Genomic DNA, 18,549 nt, shown 5'->3' with positions numbered 1-18,549 from the left:
TCATCAGTAGCTAATCACAGTACTGACCAGGTCTGTGCAGTTTCTTTGAGAAAGACGTTATCATAAGCGAGCCTGTTAATAAACTTGAATGGCTTCTATTTATTACGTACCTCTTGAGCTGGACATCGTTTCCCACTCCTGTGTGAAGGTCCCCCTTTACAACAGGTGTGTGGTTGGTACGGGGTGTGTGTGCAGCAGAACTGGCCTGGGCAAACAGACTCATCAGTGCGGGGACAAGATGACATTTTTGTGACCTGGAAAAAACGGGTGTCCCCTGGGAACGCGGTGTTTGAATCCTGTCAACTCCACCAACTTGTTGCAGTAAGAATCTCAGCCCAGCATGTGTGACTCACAGGGGCTCCCTGTCTGTCTCATGGAACCATTAGGGACTTTTGGGGGGGGTGGTGGAAAATATGTGCATTTCATTATAAACCATTTAGAATGCCACAGGAGACGGCGGGAGTTACCTCCCCGCAGCGGACCCGGTCCTGTATGTCGACAGTGAATTCCTAATACCTATTTTCCTCTCCTGTGGCCATTTGGGAAATTAACAGATGAGAGTTGGCCTCATTAGCTGCATGGTATCTTAATTCGTTTAAAAGGACATTTTTCTTTCCTTTGTGGCTTTGGGACATCCTGGCAGTTTTCATTGTTGTCGCTTCTGACAGTTCATCTGTGGTGATTAACATGAAAACGGTTTAAACAGAAAGTGCTTGTGAGATTGTCTCCCCAGGCAGTTGGGAAGGGTGAGCTGTGTGTGATACTCTGTTCTGCAGCCTGTGTCCTGGGACGAGGGTAGCCAAGAACAGGGAAACAAGGATGACTTAGAATGAACAAAATTCGAGATGCTTCGCAGTGCGTGATTGATTGATTGATTTTATTTATTTATTCATCTAAGAGAAGGGGAGAGCACGCGAGTGGGGGGAGGGGCAAAGGGAGAGAGAGAATCTCAAGCAGACTCCAAGCCAAGTGCAGAGCCCAAGACGGGGCTTGATCTCAGGACCTGAGTCAAAACCAAGAGTCGGATGCTCAGCGGACTGAGCCACCCAGGCACCCCTACACCATGCTTTTTATGTTTCTCATCTCTTTCAGCCTGTGAGTGTGACCCCCTCATGCTGCAAGGGAACTAAGTCCTTGGTCCCTGGGTCCCTTAGCCAGGAGGCGGTTTGACAACAAAGACCCGAGGAGATGTCCTTCCGTTCATCCCAACCCCGTGCTCCCGGTGAAGCACTTGCAGTGTGCCCAACAGGCAGCCACAAGATTTTCTTGTGCAAGTTAATCAATGAGTCAATTAATGAATGAAAGAGGGAGTGGTCGGGCAGGGTGTATTGGTTTCACATTCAGCAGTCACAAATTCCCACAAACTTGGTGGTTTAAAACAACACAAGTGCATTGTCTAACAGTTCTGGAAGTCATGGTCCCAAAAGGGCCTCACCAAGAAAAATCAGGATGTCAGCTCTGCACGTGTGATGTTCAGAAAGTACTTGTTGAGAAAACGAAAGATGAGATGCATGAGCTGTTATTTAAAGCTAGACTGATTGTGTTGTGTCTGAAGGACACAGGCGCTAGTCTGACCTAAGATGGAAAACTGAGCATCAAAAACAATAATGACTGCATTTGATTGAAACCCACCAAATCTATGAAAATCTCTAATTTCATAGCAATACTGTGCAGAGGCAGGGTATGTTCCTTGGTCCAGCTAAATAAGCACTTGGACTTGGAAGAATCCCTTAAGCCCCACTTGACCCCGTGTACGCACATGGCTGCAGGGCAGGAGCGTGGCTTGCTGTGAGGATGTCAGGCATTCGTCCATGGGTGTCCTTGCCCCAGATCACACTGCACATGCTTTTTCCCCAGGTGACACAGCTCGGCTGCAAGGAGAGGTAATCCTCACCAGGCAGCTGTGGGAGCCTCCCTGTCTTGAAAGCTTCATCCCCCATGGGTGCCAGAATCTCCTGTAACAACTCATAGAGCATCCAGGGTTCCCACAAGGGGCACGACCAGTTCCCAGAGTCACCTCAGTCTTCCCTGTTAGATATCTGTGGTTCACTCATAGGTCCTCCTAACCCAATGTGATCTACTGATAAGGTATCATTTTCCCCTAAGCTGTGTTGCCTGGTAACATATTTGATGTTCTTCCTCTTATGAGTTTTCCGGGTAAATGTGATCCAGAGCTCAGACTCTCAGGGACTTGGCCAGAGTTTTATCAACCTTTTCCTCTCATACCAAATCAAACCAAAACCACAACAAAGTAATAGACCCTAACTCATTCGTCACCATTGGAAGTTGTTATGACAACCAATTGTCATTAGCAAGGAATCAAACATCCATTCTGTCTACAGACTTTATGTCAGCGTAACTGGATTGCTGAAGAAGCTTAGCTTTCAGAACGTGGAAGGGATAGAATTAGAAAATGTGCATTTCTCAAACCTTAATGAAATCATGGATGTTAGTGACAGTTACGCGTGGATGCTAAAACCATTAGGTAAAAGTGGATAGATTTTATAGTGCCTGAATCAGGTTGGCGGCTTGAGTGTACTCATCTCTCTTAGCAGTGACCCACCGTCTGACCTTACAGAAAGGAAGCACACAGTACCGCTTATGGGGTATTTTGGAAAACAAATTAAGTCTGATTCTAATCAAGACATAAGATCCAGCTAGTACTTTACAGGAAATACAGAGGCTAGAGGAACAGTGACACCCCATGGAAAGAATCCAAATCCAGGATGTGGGGCATTCTGCAGAATAAATAACTCAGCTTCCCCAACAGATCAATGTTGCAAAAGAAAAACGGGGCGGGGGGGGGCAGAATAAAGTGGACTTAACTGACATTGGGGGACCTTGTTTGGTTCTTGAGTGAAACTTCCAACTGTAAAAATCATTTTGACACACTTGAAATCGTTTGAATAATGACTGACATTAATTATTGGAGTTACTGTTAATATTTTAAATATGACTGATAATATATTTGATACGATCATGACATCAAGATGAGGTAAATAGACACACACACAGATATGCATAAGCACGTGCTTATATAGGCGCGTATCCTTGACGGTTAAAGATACACACCGAGGAATTTACAAGTAAAATGGAAAACACGGGATTTGCTTTAAAATGCTCAAGCACTGGGGTGCTGGGATCGAGACCTGTGTCGGGCTCTCTGCTCAGCAGTGAGCCTGCTACTCCCTCTCCCTCTGCCTGCCGCTCTCCCTGCTTGTGCTCACTCTCTCTGTCTGTTAAATAAATAAAATCTTTTAAAAAATGCTCAAACAGGGGGCGCCTGGGTGGCTCAGTCGTTAAGCGTCTGCCTTGGGCTCAGGGCGTGATCCCAGAGTTCTGGGATCGAGCCCCACATCGGGCTCCTCTGCTGGGAGCCTGCTTCTTCCTCTCCCACTCCCCCTGCTTGTGTTCCCTGTCTCTCTGGCTGTCCCTCTCTCTCTGTCAAATAAATAAATAAAATCTTAAAAAAAATTTTTTTTTAATGCTCAAACAAACATTAAGAGAATAACTAAAACGAGTTTGGTAGCTAGTGACACTTTTTGAGGTTGGGTAGTGAGTACATTGGGAGTCATACTCTTCTCTCTACTTTTAAATGGTTGGCAATCTCTATAATAATGTTTTCTTAAGACCCTTATCTTTTTACAGTAAGATGCCACTTTCTCCCATCAAATTATCAAAGATTTTTAAGCATTGTAGAGGGAGGGGCGAAATACGGATCCTACTGCTTTGCGGGGGGAGTTTTTCTGGAAAGCAGTGTGGCAGGGCGTTCTAGGAGCTTTCGAAATGTTGCTCACATTTGATCCAGTGACTTCATTTGTGGATCTCATACTGAGACTATCACTGTGAATAGCAAAAACTTTTAAAAAGATATTTGCTGCAGGATTATTTTACATTTTGAGTTTCCCAAGTAACCCAAATTTGCAACACTAGAAAAATGGTTTAAATGAATCATGGTACATCACAAGGTGAACCATTTTGCAACCATTGTGAAAGAAACCTTTCCAGTTTTTTAAAAAAGATTATTAGAGAGAGAGCGAGAGGACACGTGCATATAAGCAGGGGGAGGGGCAGAGGCAGAGGGAGAAGCAGGCTCCCCACTGAGCAGGGAGCCCAACTCGGGGCTGGATCCCATGGCCCTGGGATCATGACCTGAGCCCAAGGCAGATGATTAACCAACTGAGCCACCCAGGTGCCCAACCTTTACAGTTTTTAAATACCCCCAAAGATGCCCGTTACTGTGCTGATTGAAAAGAACATAATTGTCCTTGCATCTGTGCAAATGGTGTGCATCCAGGGAAAAGTGTAGGCAAAGAGAGACAGACGGGAAGCAAATACAACCAAATGCCTTCCTTGGTTCTGTTGAAATGTTGGCCTCACAGTGAATGACGTCTCCTCTGTCTTTATTTTCCAGATTTTTTTAATCATGAACATTAAATATTTTTTCTGTGCATCATTTTACAGCTCTAAGAGGTATAATTAGCCTACTGTAGAATTCGCCCATCTTGAGAGTATAGTCTGCTATGTTATTCTAAAACATATAGTCATGCGACCACCACCACAGCCAAGTTCTAGAACCTGGGACCCTGTGAAGCATCCTGTTGATATTTCTTGAGTACGCTGTATTTTTAGAGCAGTAACGTGTTGGCAGAACAACTGGGAAGCTAGTGCGGAGAGTTCCCACATACGCTGCACTCAGTTTCCCCCATTGTTCACTTACATGACGATGGCACACTTATTACCATCAGTGAACCAACGTTGGTACATTAGGATTAATCAAAGTTCCCTAGTGGTTCTAATATCCTTTTTCTGTTCCAGGATCCCATCCAGGGTACCGTATTACGTTTAGTTGTTATACCCACAAGTTAATTTTTAATCAGAGAAAAGTAAAATAAATTTTAGTTTAAAGTCCTCCAAATATATTAACTCTGCATTTTTCCCTTGGCCTCCTTGTGATTGTTACTTGTTGACAAAGACCAGGCCTTATATTCATTCTGTTCCTTACAGTTTCCAGCAAATTGACTAAAGCAGACTCTGTGGATTGAGTGGCTGGCCATCAGTAACTGGCTGGAGAAGGAGGGAGGGAGGCAGAGGAGGAGGGAAAATGGAAAAAGAGAGTCCTTACCTCCAACGATTTACAACCTCAGAGCTCTGAGGGACCTGTTTCTGCTGTGACGTCATGTAGTGGAATCCTCTTGGCTTTTGTCTCTCCCAGGTTGGAGATTGCCACCCTGAATCGGGCAGACTCAGACCTAGAGGCTTGTCGAACCCAGATCAGCAGAGACATCATTGCCCTTCTGCTGAAGAACCTGGCCAGCTCTGGTCACCTGTCCCCCCAAGTAGAGAGGAGGATGAGGGCTGTTTTCAAAAAGCAGTTTCTGTGGCTGGAGAAAGAAATTCAAGAGGAGTANNNGATCGGAAGATGGTGGCCTTGACGGCTGAATGTGACCTGGAGACAAGAAAGAAGACAGAAAGCCAGTACCAGAGGGAGATGGCGGCGATGGAGGAAGCAGAAGAGTTGCTGAAACGTGTCAGCGAGAGGGTAAGGCAGCTTCCGAAGCAGGGCTTCACTCGCCTTTGCTTTCTCTCAGGGTTTCGTCATTTACGCATCCATCTGCCCGTCCTTCCACCCATTCACCCCTTCATCCGTCCTCCCCACCCATCTCTCCATCCACCCACTCACTGCTCTTCCATCCACCCATCCATTCACCCATTCATCTGTCCATTCACCCACCCAGCACTCTTCCATCCACCTGTCCATCCATCCATCCGTCCACCCATCTACCTGCCACTCTTCCATCTATCCATCCATCTACCACCCTTCCATCCACCTGTCCATCTACACATCTATCCATCCATCCCTCTACCTACAATCCTTCTGTTCACCTGTGCATCCACCAATCCATCTATCCATCCATCCACACCTCTACCTACAATCTTCCATCTACTTGTCCATCTACAGTCCATCCATCTATCCATCCACTCACCTACCACTCTTCCACTCATCCATCTGTCCATCCACCTGTCCATTCACTCATCCATTCGCCCATCTACTCACCTACCACTCTTCCATCCACCCATCCACCAGTCTTCCATTGACCTGTCCATCCATCCATCCATCCATCCACCCAGCTACCTACACTCTTCCATCCACCCATCTGTGCATCTGTCTACTCACCCACCACCCTTCCATCCACCCACCCATCCACCCACCCACCCATCACCCTTTCTTTTACTTGTCCATCCTTCCATGCATAATTTATTTAGAAAGCCTTTATTGATCACTTACTGTCTCTTGGTCACTGGGCTAGGCAGTGAAATACAGAGGAAATGAGACATGGTTCTTAGGTTCAAGAAGTTCATAGCTTAACGAAGGATCTTCACGTATAGAAGATGTGACCTCATTCAACCATATTAGAATAGAGAATTGTTCACAGTGCCATGCATGCCATGGGGAGAGTAGAAAGGCTTCATTCATGGAACTGCAGAGAGCGTGGCTCAGAGAGGTTGTGTTGTTAGTGTGTGTGTGTGTGTGTGTCCATCTGGGCTGTGCTGTGCCAGATCGTGGAGCCCTCCAGCACCAGCTCCACTGTCAGACAAACCTGGACTCCCATTCCAGTATATTCCAGTTCTGCTCCTGAAGGCTGTAAGTAGCCCGAATGTGAAACAAGGCCAAGGGTCCCCCCTCTCAGGTGGCTGGGAGAGGTTGTACAGGAAAAGCAGCCACCCAGGGTGTGGGGGCCACCAGGCTTAGTGCGCAGTGCTCAGCTCTGAGAGTTCTGACCCCTCAGCCTTCCCAGGGCCGGCCTCTGTTGATCAGAGATTGTCTCATTTTTCTGAAAGATGTGTCCTTTTCTGTCTTGAGGGACTCGTGCCAGAGTTTTTTTCCTCATTGTGTCAATTCCAGCCTGATTTCTGTCTTCCTCTGTGAAAGAGCTGGCTTGTTCAGTCCCTGTGGACTGAGCCCACATTTCCTGGTCTAGAAATCTGTCATCCTGGGGAAGTCTCACACCTGCTTAGGAACGGGCTTTTGAACTGCTAACTTCCATTCCCCAGACTGCTGGCCACGCACAGAGATCCCCCGGCAGTGGACACACAGGGCTGACAGCTCTTGGCTCTCAGCGGGTCATCTGCCGTCAGCCCACACGCACGCATGCTGGGCAGTGACAAAAAGAGGCAAGATTCGTGCTGTCTCAGCCCCACCTGCCCCCTTGCATCCCGTCCCCCTCACCTTAACCTGCATCCCATTTTAGGGTGAGGCTTGCTTTCTGCTTGGCTCCCCTATGGGTTTCTGTGGCTGCTGGAACAAATGACCACAGATTTAGAGGCTCAAAGCAACAGATTTTGATTCTTTCACAATTGTGGGGGGCAGAAGTCCTAAATCAAGGTGTCCGCAGGGTATCCCCCCTCTGAAGTCTCCAGGGGAGGGTCCTTTCTTTCTTTCCCAGCTTCTGGTGGCTCCAGGCATTCCATGGCCAGTGGCCGCATCACTCCTGCCTTGACTTCTTGTCTTTGCACGGCCGTCTCCCGTCCTGGGACCATCATCTCTCTCATCTCTTTTAAGGACACTTTGGAGTTAGGGCCCACCCAAATAATCCAAGATGATGTCCTAAGAGCCTTAACTTAATTACATCTGCAAAGATCCTCGTTCTAAATAGAGCCACATTCGCAGGCTCTGGGTTAGGATGTGGTCGTGTCTCATGGGGGGGGGGGCACTCTTTCCGCCACCAGAGTTCTGCCGGCTGACCCCACTCTCTGACTTCCCTCTGTGACTGTACTGACCCATGCCGAGCCTCCCTGGGCAGGGGCATTTCAGAAACCGTGCCGAGCTCACAGTGCCGTGATTCAGCCCCTAAACCATCTCACGATCTTTCGTTCTCTTCTCTCCTGAATTTGTTATATCTTTTGTTGCCGTGGACACAGTGCCTGCTTGGAAAGTGTTAGAAAACAGGAGTCAGCAAATTAGACCCACCAGCGCAGGCTGACCCGTGGGTGGAGAACAGTTTTTACGTTTTAAAGGATTATAAAAAGTCAAAACAAGTGGAGGAATATGTGACTGCAAACCTTAGGGGGCCTGCAAGCCTTAAAGTATTTATCTGGCCCTTTACAGAAAAGTGTGTCAACCCCAGCTCCAAAACAGAAAAAGAAAAACCTTGGAAAAAAGTTTGTGGAACCCACGTCACTATCCAAGGCAGACAGAGGTTCATTTGGTCTGGTTTTTGAGCTCCTACTATGCGCCTGACCCTGGAGATACAGGGACGCTAAGGCCGGCCCCCACTCCTGTCCTCGGATTTCAGCATACATTTTGACCTTTTGCTTTATATATATATATTTTTTAACAAACTCAGGTGTATGCAGTTCATAGAATTGTATGTTTTGCCCGTTCTCGCTTAACGTCACGGTATAAACATTTTCTGATTGTACTAAGTGCTCTCACATGCACCATTCGCTGTGTGCGAATTGTTCTAAGCACATCACGTGGATCTTCTCATCAGATCTTCACACCACCTCAGTGAGGTGGGAATTGATAGGATCCCACTTTTCCAGCCGAGGAGACAGATTTGGAGAAGGTCACCTGCCCGAGGACACGTGGGTTGGGCCAAGACGCGGACCCAGGCAGCATGGGCCGACCCTGCACCTGCCCGCCCATGTGGTGCGATGGCGCGTCACACACCCTTGCTTCTGTGGGCCAGGTTAACCCATCCTGCTGGGCTTCTGCCTGTAGCTACCGAAAGGCTGTCTGGAGCAATGTCGTTTTAAGTATTTCCCTGATATTGGCACAGGTTGTTACTGCCATGATGAGGGATGGTGGGACGGAGGGCTCCTGCTTCCCTCTGCACCTCCCCCCTCCCCAGTCTGCTGGTTTGCAGCAGGAGGCCGCCATCGCTCTGGGTCCCATGGGTCACCCCGCTCAGAGACCAGTCGCCTTATCTGAGTCAACGTGTTTCCAAAATAGCATCTGAACAGCAAAAGTCAACAGAGGTATTTCTCTTCCAGCCTGTGCAATCCACTCCATCTTCCAAAACTGCCGATGACCTTGTAAATTACCTGTACATCTATCATAGTCATCTTTAAATAAAATGCATGGAAACGTTTTGGACATACTACTCCAGCAAGCATTCTTTTTTTAAAAAAGAAAACTGAGCAAAATCGGGTTTTTTTGAGTAGAGTTTAGGAATTCCAGTAATTAGAGACGAAATCTCACATTTGAACGCCTGTGTAATCTCATAGGGCTTTTAAAGCGTGTCTCCACTGAGAGGCCGTGGGGAGAGTGGTGGTGACTACGGACTGTGCAGAGACTATTTGGGCTCAGATCCTCACTCTCTGTTCCTGGAGAAGGTGCATTGCTCGCTCTCCCTGGGTCTTAGTTTCCCCATCCTGCAATTGGGGATACAGTTTTTACAATTTGCCCATCTTGCTAGACTGAGTGCTGGGAGTATAATTTAGTACAGACAAGTTTTTTGTGACAGTCTGACATTTTTGATGGTGCGGAGTCAACATTAGGAATGGCACGTTGCTCTGTAACAGCCTGGCCCAGTCCCATGATTCTCAAACCAGAATTGAAGTGCCCTTTCCCAGTCCATGTTCCCCCCGATTCTCTCCCCCCACAGGGTAAGGTACTTTTCAGGGAGTGCTGAAAACCATGGGATAAACATGCTTCACTTCCCTGCAGAGTCTGCTGTGGCAGAAAGTTCAATGGGGAGTTGGAGTCAGTGACCATAACGTCAACATATCTTTACAAATGCACATTTGTTGCCATTATATAAAATATAAAACTTCGTATAAAACCACAGGCCTCCAGCTTCTCATGAAACTTGGGGAGATGTGCTGCCCTGCCTCTGTATTCCTGCAGAGCCCCCTTTGGTAGGCTGATTGGTGACTGGCCCGTAGGCAGGCCTTGTTCTCCACTTTGCCCCACCCCCACCACCCCCTATGGTCTCTCATATGAGGATAGTTCACTCACTTCTACCCACAAGCTGCCTTGCTCAGGCAGGCTTGGCAGTGGCTGGGAGGGGCGGGTCCCCTGCTTTACGTCGTAGACTTCTCATCTGTGCCCTCGGAGGATTGAACTAGGTCAGGGGTTGAACACGTTTCTGCAGGTCTCTGGACCCCTCAGGAGGCCAGTGTAGATGGAATTGAGGGGGACTCCCATCATAAATTCATTTTAGGGAGTATTTCACCATGACACAAGCATATCATTGCCTCATGCCTTATTCTTCAAAAATATAATTCTAAACAAGTACTGATAACTTTATCTTGGGATTTCCGCGTGTGCGCGTGTGCTTTTTGTCCTGGCTGTGAGAAGCTATATGAATTTCATCCCATCTTTCATTCCTATTAATTAAAATAAATTGAGGTTTGCGGCTTGCCGAATTTCATACTGTCAGGAGAGAAGGCCACTTTGATGAATGAATCAGCCTAACTGGGCGCCAGCCCCTCCCTGGGCAGCAGAACGTCCCTGCGGTCCCACAATCAGGGGCCTGGCTCCCTCCTGGCTGTGGGTGAACCGCACTCTGTAATTCAGATAAAAGCTGTGAACAACCACTTCTCTCCAGACGGGTGACTCACAAAAGTCTGATCCAACCGTTTTTATAAAATCAGCTTTGAAAAAAGGCCGTGTTGTTTTCTGGTGGCCGAGGCAAACCGTTATTCCTGGGGAGGCCCATGGAGCTGCGGGCAGGAGGAAGTCCTGGGCCTCGGGGGCTGAGGCTGCACTGCACCCCGAGGGCAGGGATTCTCAGGTGTTGGCTGCCGGGCTTTTGGGAGGCCCTATAAAAGTAACACTCTTCTTCCTGGGCCAGATTCTGAACAAACTGAAAGGTGAGGCAAAGGAGCTGGAAAGTTAAAAATGCATGTCACTGTTATAGGGCTTTTGTGAGTGATGGGAAGTGGGGGTGGTAGGTCTGGGCACTTGGCGACGTGGGTCGCTGACCACACTGGGTGTCAAGAGGGCACTGGGTGCTCTGGTCCCTGATTAGCTGGAGAAGGTACAGCCCTCTCTCTCCCTCTGCCTTTCCTGGGTCCCCACTTAACCTACACAACCGCCAGCCCACGCCCTCCTGCCACGGAGACCCTGGTCTCTTGACCTTAACCCCTGGGATTGCTGTGCCCTCCGTCCCAGGGATACGAACACCTGCCCCCGACTTTGCTCCACCAACATGTCCACTGTCTGTGCGATTCCAGGACACGGAGCCTGAAGATTTGGTTTCGTCTGCTCTCCTCTCCTGGCATTGCTGAGACTGGGACAGGACCCACAGCTCCTCGGAGCTTGTGTTTCTTCACCTGTGAAGTGGACTGTGTTCATTTTCTGTGGCTGCGTCCCAAATCACCATACATTTAGCAACTTAAAAATAACACCCACTTACCGTCTCTTTCTGTGGCTGGGAGTCTGGACACGGCATAGCTGGGTTCTCTGTGGGCTCTCAGAGGCCTGCCATCTGGGCCTCTTGGGCTGCCTTCTCTGGTGCTCCGGGCCCTGGTCCCAGCACATTCGGTCATGTGCAGAAGTCACCTCCTTGCGGTGCAGACTAAGACCCTCAGCTCCTGAGGGTTTCCCTTCTCCGTAGACTGTTCATAAGAGGCTGCTTGCTTCTTCAAGGCCAGCAGGAGTGTGTCTCTCTGTTCGGGAAGGTCCAGTTCCTTCTTAAGTCAGACCTACCCAGGATCATTTCCCCTCTGGCTAGCTTAGAGTCAACTGATTAGGGACCTCAATTACATCATCAAGACCTCTTCAAAGTCTATGTCCACACTTAAGGCGGGAGGATTTATATGATGTGGACACCATGGGCTAGGAATCTGGGGGACCATCTTAGAATTCTGCCTCCCCAGGAGAAATTAACTGCACTCCCCTCCTGGGGCACGAGTCTTTGGCCCTCGCAGGAGAGTGAAGGCACCAGGAACTTGGTGCAGATGCATCTCCTCCTTCCTGCCTTCATCCTGAGCCCATGAAGTGCAGGCATCCGGTAGCCATTTCTTAACGACTCTGCCTCCTTTCTTTCTTTTTTTTTTTTTTTTTAAGATTTTATTTATTTATTTGACAGAGATAGAGACAGCCAGCGAGAGAGGGAACACAAGCAGGGGGAGTGGGAGAGGAAGAAGCAGGCTCATAGCGTAGGAGCCTGATGCGGGGCTCGATCCCATAACGCCGGGATCACGCCCTGAGCCGAAGGCAGACGCCTAACCGCCGTGCCACCCAGGCGCCCCTCTGCCTCCTTTCTTACCCGAATCCTCTCAACTTTGCCCTGATTGCTGGTAGTTTTCTCTTCAACTAAGTAAAGAGCGAAAGACGGTGGAAATAAGCGGGTGAGTCTAACAGCAGATCCATTAATGTTTCTATTTTGCAGGCTATTTTCAGGCAGTCTGATTTGCAAATTTCTGTCCCTGTGAATTTTCTGCTTTGAGACTGTTCTGGAAAATATTAAGATAACAGGGAAGGACAGGTTGCAGCAGTATTTCCCAGTGCTTGGTGGCTTTGTCATTGCCAGCTTGGGACATGGGTGTGCCTGTGTGCACACATGTGTGTGTTCCACATGAGTGCACATGCATGTGCTTGTGTTTCCTGTGTGGTGGTGTGCATATGTGTATGGACTACAGGCTGCTGTGTGCATATGTGCAATGTGTGTGTGCATGTGTGTATGAGCTATGCATTGATGTGTGCATGTGTGTATACATGTATATTTGCTGTGTGTAAGCATGTGTGTACCCATATACATGTGCATGCATGTGCACTGTTGTGAGCTGTGTACATGTATATTTGCCATGTGGATTATGCACGTGCACTATGTTCATGCATATGTGTGCATGTGCATATGTGTGTATGCACTGCATGCTGCTCTTTACATGTGCTGTGTGTGCACGTGTGTATGCGCTGTGTTGCTGTGTGCATGTATGCATGTGTGTGCCTGTATGCATGTGCGTGTGTGTATGCACTGTCATGCTGCTGTGTACATATGTATTTGTCATGTGCATGTGCACTGTGTTCATGCATGTGTGTGTCTGCATGTGCACGTGTGCACTCACTGTGTTGCATGTGTGTATGCATGTGCACATGTGGGTGTGCACTGTGTCCCTGTGTACATGTATATTTGCGGTGTGCACATGTATGTATGCATGTATGTGCCCGTACACATGTGCATGTGTGTATGCACCGTGTTGTACTTTTGCTCTGTGCATGCATGTATTCATGCATGTGTGTGCCTGTGTGCACGTGCACATGTGTATACGCACAGTGTGTTGCTGTGTGCATGTACACTGCCTGTGTGTGTGCATGCACTTGCAGATGGCCTGCGTGTGCCCGTGTGTGCTGTGGGTGTGTCGTCTCTCATGTGCCGCCCCCTCTTCCCGCAGTCTGCTATGGAGTGTAGCAGCCTCCTGAGGACCCTCCACGGCCTGGAGCAGGTGCACTTGAGGAGATCTCTGGCTCTGCAGCAGGAGGAGGACTTTGCAAAGGCTCACCGGCAGCTGGCCATTTTCCAGAGACATGAACTGCACAATATCTTCTTTACCCAGATAAAAAGTGCTATTTTCCAAGGGGAACTGAAAGCAGAGGCAGCTAAAATGCTGCTGCAGGATTACGCTGACATCCAGGTGAGGCCTCAGATCAGGCTCGTGGCGGTGGGAGTGGGACTTCCCTGAACCGTGTCGGTGGTTTCTCCTCTCCTGGAGTCAGTCCTGTCTCTTCTCTTGGCTGTGTACCGTGAACTCATCACCTTTTCCTCCTGCCTCTTGACGTGTGAATGAGTTTCTAATAAACGGGGCCATTAGTAGCTCGAAGCCCAGGCCCGGGACTCAGGCTGACTTGGATTTGATTTGCAATTCCACCAGCCCTCAGCTCTGTGACTTTAGGGAAACTGCCTGACTTCCCTGAGCCCCAGGTTCCTCACCTGTAAAATGGGGGTCACAGAGCTGATTCCCAGAAAGCCTGCGCTTGGCACAATATACATTGAATACGTCTAGCAGCGAAAAACATATAACGTGTGTGTGCCTATACGTGTGTGTGTGTGTGTGTGTGCGCGCGCGCGCACCAGGTATACCTGGGCTTTGCAGTCTGTGTCTGGATATGCCTGTTCTTCCGTGTCAGCCTGAGTGTGAAAGATATTAATCCACAGGGAATAAATTCCTTAACAAAAGCAAAAATAGTTGATCTGAGGCTGTCACCATGGCTGTGGGATTTCTTAGGCCCGCGAGGGGTATTCTACACACACACGTACACACCCAGCGTGAAATCACTGGTGTGCAGTCCTGCAGCAGATCTCTGATCCCGACACAGGCCCGGTGGGTGAGGGCGGTGAGGAGTAGGGCCGTTCGTGCCAGAGGACACCGAGCGACCATCCCCGAAAGGCTCCGGAAAGTGCGTCTTGCAGGGTGAGAGGGCCACTCTCGTGAGGCACGGAGCTTGACGAGAACAAGCCAGCCTCTCCATTTGGCTCTAGGTTTTTCCCACTCAAACCTCAGTGAGAGTGACTAGATTAAGAATTCTATTCTATTCCCAGGTAGGCATCCGGACCACAAGGCGTCATGTAGGTATTGATGGATTTGCTGTCATTTTTCTCCTCGTGATGGGCAGTGGCTGACTCTCAACACTGGGGCATTCGAGCTAGAATGTGTGATTGTTGGTCATAATGGGGTCAAGAAGTAGACTTGCGCGGGTGATAAAGGTGGCAGGACACAGGCGTCTTCGACCGCAGCTGCTGGAGTATTGGAAGATGGCAGCTCTGCGTGTCCTTATGTAATGGGCACAAGTCGGCGGTTCCCGCAGCCCCAGTTTCATGGAGAATAGGAATGTTTTCTCTGTATTCCTGTTATATGGATTCTGCGGCCTGTAAGTCAGGGAGATACCGGTGTTCAGCCGCATCCGACCGACCATTCTGCTTTTCGCTGTCTGGACAGTGCACGTTCCCAGGCATCAAGAACTGGAGATATCACAGCTTTGGTTAGCGAGGAGACTGTCCGTGGCATCATAGGTATCTTGTTGCACAGAGCATCGATCTTTTTGGTGACCCATTTTAGGGACAATATCTCCACAGATGGGAAAAGAGAGCAGAGCCAATCAGGGGGATGATGCCACTTAGGCTAATGTTTTAATTACTGCTGGTCTGATGACCATGCCACTGGTCACAGCTGCATGTTAGCGCACAGGTCCTGGAATTAGATTACTGAGTTCAAATCCTTGCTTAACCATTTCCCAGCAGTGCGATGTAGACTCAGTTTCCTCATCTGTGAAATGGGAATAATAGTAGTCTCTCTCTAGATTAAGTTAAATAAGGCAAGAAACTCTCTGAGCCCAGTGCCGGGCCCAGAGAAGACCCCAGTGTAAGGTAGGTTATCGCTGTCTTGTGTTTGGTTGGGGTTTGTCATCTTGTCTCCCGTCTCCTCCACGAGCGTGGAAGTTCTGGGGGTCAGGGCTGATGGCTGATTTATCCCAACCTGTGCTGCTGCTGTGTTTTGAGAACCCCATGGGCGAAGGCTGAGTGAGCGAAATTTGCATCCCCTTTCCTAGGGCAGTAACATTGTCTTGACAGCTCCTAACACTCTGGGTCTTGAATGCATTTTCCAAGCTCTCGTTCCTTCTTAGTCTGTCATTTTCTTCTAAGCCTTGTTAAGAGCAGGGCATTTTGAGGTGTTAATCCCCATGCTTCTATTCTTGTGTGTTTTCTTTGGGAAGGAAATATAATACTTTATAGGTCTAGACAGAATATTCTCCAAATTTTAATTAGGCATATTTTCTTCATTTTTTTTTTAAACAGGAGAAATTAGAAGAGTTGATGGATTTTTTCCAGGCTAGTAGGAGATACCATCTAAGTAAACGATTTGGCCACAGGGAGTACCTGGTTCAGAACATGCAGTCGTCGGAGACCCGTGTACAAGGCCTTCTGAGCGCTGCTGAGGCTCAGCTGACCCTGTTCATCCAGAAACATGAGAGGTGAGACCCGAGAGCCGTCCCCGGTGATGCCTAGGAACCTCCTCGCCACGCCGTCCTCATCAGACACCGCCTCTGCCGCTCGGTCAGTGGATGTACTGGCGGCTTCTTACTGACTCCGTAAGAAGAATTCTCCAGTCCTAAGAATCCTTCGCGCGGTAGAATTTCTAAAACCTTCAAGATAGGTGGGACAGCCATGCAGTGAACCTTCCGTGTGCCCATCATTCAGCCTCAGTGGCCAACCTTGATGTTGCCCTACAGCCCCACTCAGAGTCATCTTCTTTTTTTTTTTTTTAATAAATATTTTATTTATTTATTTGACAGAGAGAGCGAGAGAGCACAAGCAGGGGGAGCAGCAGAGGGAGCTGAGTAGGGAGCCCGATGCGGGACTCAGTCCCAGGACCCTGGGATCATGACCTGAGCTGAAGGCAGATGCTTAACAGACTGAGCCACCCAGGCGCCCCCCCACCCAGAGTCATCCTAAAGGAAATCCCCAGCATTTCACTGAGAGATCAGTGGCAGAGGCTTATGGGAGCTGTGTGGTGGGGGAGCCCGCTTCTCCTTGAGCTCGGGTGCTCAGCCGGCTCTTGCAGTCCCCTTGGCAGTGAAGTCTAAATACACAGACGCTCGTCGCTTGTCGTGCATTGTCCCTGGTTTTTCTCTGCAGCCCCGGGCACCGTGTGGTCGGTGGTGACGCAGGCTCACAGCAGGGCAGCCCCCACCCCTCTGAGGCTTTTCCTCCCAGCTGGTCTTTGAGGTACTTAGCTGCAAACAATGACATTTATTCTTTTTGGTAATGAGAAGCTCTAAAATAAATAGAGGCATGCCTGTAATGTTGGCTTTCCCGGGACAGTCTGTGGCTTTAGGAATTGGTTCTGCCACCTTGGTAATTTCATTAGGACTCTGCGGCTCTCTTGCCCTATTTAATGAGGATTCCGTAAGGTGCAAATTACGTGAACACTCGCTACCCGAAGATGCTAATGAATTTGTCACTGCAGTTGCCTTGACGTTTCTGATTAATTTTCACTCAAGTGAAAGAAACAGTTCCTTGCCTTCAACTGAAGCCCCTGACAGCCGGTTGTACTGCTGTGAGCAGTTACCACGGACGTGTGTTTTACCTCTGATTTTTAAATTCTATTTTAAAAAGGTGGCTCAGTCGGTTAGGCATCCCACTCTTGGTTTCAGCTCAGCTCATGATTTGAGGGTCGTGAGATCAAGCCCAGTGCCAGGCTCTGCGCTGTGCCTGGAGCCTACTCTCTTTCTCTTCCCCCCCCCCCCCCCCCCCGCCACTCTACCCGCTCATGTGTGCTCTCTCTCTCTCTCTCTCTCAAAGGAATAAGATATTTTAAAAAATTAAAAGTTGGCACGGGACTTACGTTTCTAAAACATGTGTCCAACATTCATTCATTTGCCTATTTATTCCTTCAAGAAGCTACCATGGATAGAGGCGCCTGGGTGGCTCAGTGGTTCAGCGTCTGCCTTAGGCTCAGGTCATAATCCCAGGGTCTCAGAATTGAGCCCCACATTGGGCTCCCTGCTCAGCAGGAAGCCTGCTGCTCCCTCTGCCTCTGCCTGCCACTCCCCCTGCTTATGCTCTCTCTCTCTGTCAGATAAATAAATAAAAACTTAAAAAAAGAAAAAATTTCCATGGATATCTACCCTGTGCCAAGCTCGGGGCCCAAACCAGTGATGCAGACAGACTGGGAATAGTCATGGCAATCGTGGCAGTAACAGACTGTGTCGGTCAGGATTCTCCAGAAAAACAACCAGTAAGATAGATACGAGGGGTTGGCGCACCTAATTACAGAGGCTGAGGACTCCCACCACCTGCCCCGTGCAAGCTGGAGACTCTGGAATGCTCTGGAAAGCCAGTGGTGTAGTTCGGTCTGAATCCAAAGGCCTGAGAACCAGGGGATCCCAGTCCGGGGGCAGGAGAAGGTGAGAAGAGGCATCCAGCTAAAGCAGTGAGGCAGGGAGAAGGGGGCAGACTCCTCCTTCCTCCACCTTTTCTGCTATTCGGCCACCTGCTGGGTTGGCTCATGCCCCCCCCCCCACGTTGAGGGCAGTCTGCTTTACCGCATCCCTGGTTCTGAGTGCTAATCTCTCCTGGAAACACCCTCCCAGACACAACCAGACAGTGTTCAATGCGGGTGCCCTGTGGCTAGCGAGGTTAGCATGAAGAATTAACCCTACATGGCATTTCTTGCATTTACCTCTTGGACTTTGATGGTGACAGTCCTGTCACCAGCAATTCCGAACCCACTGTCTGCTCTTGGAAAACTGTCCCTGGAGCACCGTGGTCCCCAGAGCACCACTTTGTCCCAGAGCTCTTGCCCAGTCTCTGCCCGAACAGGTGGTTTCTGGTATTGAGCTTTCTGGGCATGACTCTACGTGCCCTAGGGTCGCCGACCTTGCCCTTCCTGTATTTGGGGAACGCCTTAGCTGCCCGTTCTGCTCCTGCTCCTTCAGGGTAGGGACTTCTTCTGATCAGACCAAGCAAACGGCGAGATGAGCGTCCAGCCCCTGCCGCGGTCAGGCTGAGGGTGGGTGTGGAGAGTGCGTCAGCCTCTGCGTCTGTCTCCTAGAGCGGGCTACCTGGATGAGGAGCAGATGGAGACGCTGCTGGAGCG

At 49.2% G+C, this 18,549-nt stretch overlaps 1 protein-coding gene across 1 annotated transcript in view; it reads left to right on the top strand.

Annotated features, from left to right (window-relative positions):
* The window catches only part of EVC2 (EvC ciliary complex subunit 2), a 117,997-nt gene that overhangs the window by 57,678 nt on the left and 41,770 nt on the right, over nucleotides 1–18,549 (top strand). The window contains 4 exon segments of the mRNA XM_040624923.1: nucleotides 5,216–5,408; nucleotides 5,411–5,542; nucleotides 13,348–13,587; nucleotides 15,747–15,922. Of these exon segments, the coding sequence (XP_040480857.1) occupies nucleotides 5,216–5,408; nucleotides 5,411–5,542; nucleotides 13,348–13,587; nucleotides 15,747–15,922 (741 nt within the window).

The sequence above is a fragment of the Ursus maritimus genome, unplaced genomic scaffold (assembly GCF_017311325.1).
Source record: "Ursus maritimus isolate PB19 unplaced genomic scaffold, ASM1731132v1 scaffold_8, whole genome shotgun sequence".
Classification (NCBI taxonomy): Eukaryota; Metazoa; Chordata; class Mammalia; order Carnivora; family Ursidae; genus Ursus; species Ursus maritimus.
Note: the sequence above shows the minus strand (reverse complement) of the source record. Positions and strands in the feature narration are given on the sequence as shown.